A 3,090-nucleotide genomic window follows, 5' to 3' on the forward strand; every position below is an offset into this window, starting at 1 on the left:
CCCTTTTTATAATATATTAAGTAATTAAGCATGACAACAAAATCACATACAAGATAAATAGAATCGTGTACTTATAGCAGAAGTTCTTTTACATACAAGCAGCTCTTAAAACTTTTCATAGCAAAATATCACCATCACCATTCCTACCTACAAATAATTGTAGATAAAAAATCAGCTACCTTCTTAATTGGAACATAATTGCTAAGGTGTATATATATTAGTATTTAGTAGACAAAGTAAACTAGGGGCCCATAATTGAAAAAGAGAAAATATAAAAGATACAACAGAACATATATGAAACAATGTGCTTAACAGCTAGTAGAAGCAGAAAATCAGAGTCAAGTGGCGATAACTCTTGCAGCAACGTCAGATTGAAAAGGTTGACGTGGCGAGAACAGAAGCAGGACAGTTAGATAAGACATACAAAACAACTCATGGTTATAACCCTTAATCAAATATTATACAGTATTCTACACTAAAATATTTTCAACTTGTAAATGGTAAAGAAAAATGTGAGAGATTAGATAAGAACTCATGAACATCACTCTCTATTGCCATTAAAGGCATCTGAAATTATAAGTTGATAATCATCAAGAGAAAAAAATACCGTGATACATAAAGTCTTATAATGGCCAAATGGACACTTAGAACACTGCAAAGAATATGACATATGACATTGCAAAATTATAATGCAATCATAACTCAGATCCTTCAATTGATCAAATAAACACATCACAATACACACAAAAAAATGAAAATAAAAGAGAAAAAGACAGTTATACATAAATAAATAACTAATTTAATGATTAATTAAAAAAAACATTTTAAAATAATCTGATATTATGTACACGATAAGACACTGCCCCCATTAAGAAAGATACTAGGATCCAACCAATATCAATGAACAATCAAAGTAAATTGGGCAGGGATAAGATCCTTGCCTGTGGGCATAATATCGAAATCAAAGGACAAAGATAATAGTGATGATGGTGAAGTCTCTAAAGTTTCTTTAACAAATATTAAAGTTTAGCGACACGACACACCCACGCCCAAACCCAATGGATACTCTCTTTCGCGCACCATCCACTTCTAATCGTGACATATACAGTCTCTTCTAAAGCTAGATAGCTATTAAGATTTATCCAATTAATAATCAATATAACCCTCTTTATTTAATAAAAAGTCCTATTAAAACTTTAGTACTAAAGTAGCAGGTATTTAGTTATTAGATGAGATTAAGCAAAATATCAATAATAACAACATTATCAAAACAAAAGTCTAAAATTGGAAAAGATTGATGGGTAAATAACACTCCAAAATGCATGTAGATTGCTTTTGGGTAGAGATTGGAGAGGAATCTAAAAAGCCACATCCATTTACTAAAAAGCTATTTCTTAACAACTAAAGGCGGGGAAATCAGGATATTCTTCTTCCCAACTTTACAAAAACCAAAGGAAAAAAAAGTTAAAAGAAACCTCTTATTCCTTCCTTCCCATCCCCACCCCCAAAGTCGTTACTCTAACTAGATAATTATATTCCAAAAACTATACACATTAACTAGACCACATAGAGTTGAAAACTGCAGAAGAAAAGAAAACGACAACAAAAAGCACAAAGTGACAAAGCTGACTCTACAACTCCATAGGGCTCTATACTCTCCATTTTTTTCTCTTGTAGAGTAATAATGATTTCAGACTTCTCTTGGATCAACAAAAATGGAAATTCCAGGTGGAGATTTGGTCCAGTCACCAACGGAACCGTCGCTGTAATCCTCACCGAGCCTCTTAATGCACCATAGATCTTCAGGACACGATAGCATCTTCCAGTGCGGTATCCCAAACCGCAACGGTTCTTGACCAGACACTTCGGTAACTACCGCGCCGCAATCACGTTCTTTGGCCACGTTGTGCGCAAAATCGCACAAAGTCTTAACCATCTTAACCGCCTCGGGACCTTCTCCTCCAATTCCGTACACAAAGTGGAACCCGAACGGCTTGAAGAAGTCCGGAAATGAAGGTAACCGTAAAAAGGGAAAAGCCTTGTCAACCACGCGAGTCGTCTTCGCAAGCGTGCGTTTCACGCGCGACGCACCACGCACCTGGAGCGTGAAGAGTTCCTTAGAGTTCCATATGCTAAGTATGGCCCACGACTTGGGTGGGTCGGATAGGAAGTGATCCGTGCCTTGCCAGGTGGCGCCGTCGGGAACGGCGAGGAAGGTCCCGACTGAGAGTTTGTTGTTGAGGACGGCGTCGATGTCACGGGGGAAGAACTCGGTGGTGGCGAATCGGCGGCGGTAGATGGCTTCCGCTTGGGAGGGGGTAAGGTGGATGATTTTGACCTTTGGGGAGAGGGTGAGACGGTGGGCGAAAACGGGGTTGACAAGGATGGAAGGAGTACGGAACTTTGTGTAACCGCATTTGTCAGTGAAGAGTTTCACGGATGCTAAATTGTCGTTTTCCGTTGCCATGTAGGAATACTCTGCGCCATTATCTCTGAACCATGCCTCCATTCGATGCACCAGCTTCAACCCTATTCCTATTCTCCTGCATGACACCAAACAAAACAACTCACCTTACTAAATATTTATTTATTTATCTATTAATATTTGAAGTTGCAAGTTGCAAGTTGCAAGTTAGTTACCGGTGAGAGGGGGAAACGCGAAGGCCTAATATGTAGGCGACTTTAGCATAAACAGGGAGATGTCTGTTACTGTTACCAGTGTTACTAGTGTCGCTGTGTTTGGTGTTTCTGGAGGGCTTCTTTCCGCACGTGATGGTTTTGATGCAACCCCTTATCATTCCCACTATCTCATCTCCAATCTCCGCCACCTATAGTTGATGTCGAACACACACATCGATATTATTATACCGTTTTGGTTTGAGAGGGACTTGATTGAAACAATAAATTATTTGCAAGACACTAGTTCTTAATGGAATAGGAAAAAGCAGCAGGCATTCATTGATTTAGACTGTGTTCGGAACGCTTGAGAATAAAATTCTCATACGAAAAGAATTATTTTTTTATTTTGAAATATAATTGTTCTATTAATATTCAAACTACAATTCTATTATTATTAAATAGAAATATTAA

At 37.9% G+C, this 3,090-nt stretch overlaps 1 protein-coding gene across 1 annotated transcript in view; it reads right to left on the reverse strand.

Annotated features, from left to right (window-relative positions):
- LOC107642710 (probable N-acetyltransferase HLS1) overlaps positions 1,669-3,090 on the reverse strand; it is a 2,239-nt gene continuing 817 nt past the window's right edge. Inside the window, exons 2-3 of the mRNA XM_016346166.2 lie at positions 2,641-2,828; positions 1,669-2,543 (exon numbers count right to left, since the gene is read on the reverse strand). Of these exons, the coding sequence (XP_016201652.1) occupies positions 1,691-2,543; positions 2,641-2,828 (1,041 nt within the window). The 3' untranslated portion in view covers positions 1,669-1,690. The remainder of the gene's footprint in view (positions 2,544-2,640; positions 2,829-3,090) is intronic.

This window comes from Arachis ipaensis, chromosome B05, assembly GCF_000816755.2.
Source record: "Arachis ipaensis cultivar K30076 chromosome B05, Araip1.1, whole genome shotgun sequence".
Classification (NCBI taxonomy): domain Eukaryota; kingdom Viridiplantae; phylum Streptophyta; class Magnoliopsida; order Fabales; family Fabaceae; genus Arachis; species Arachis ipaensis.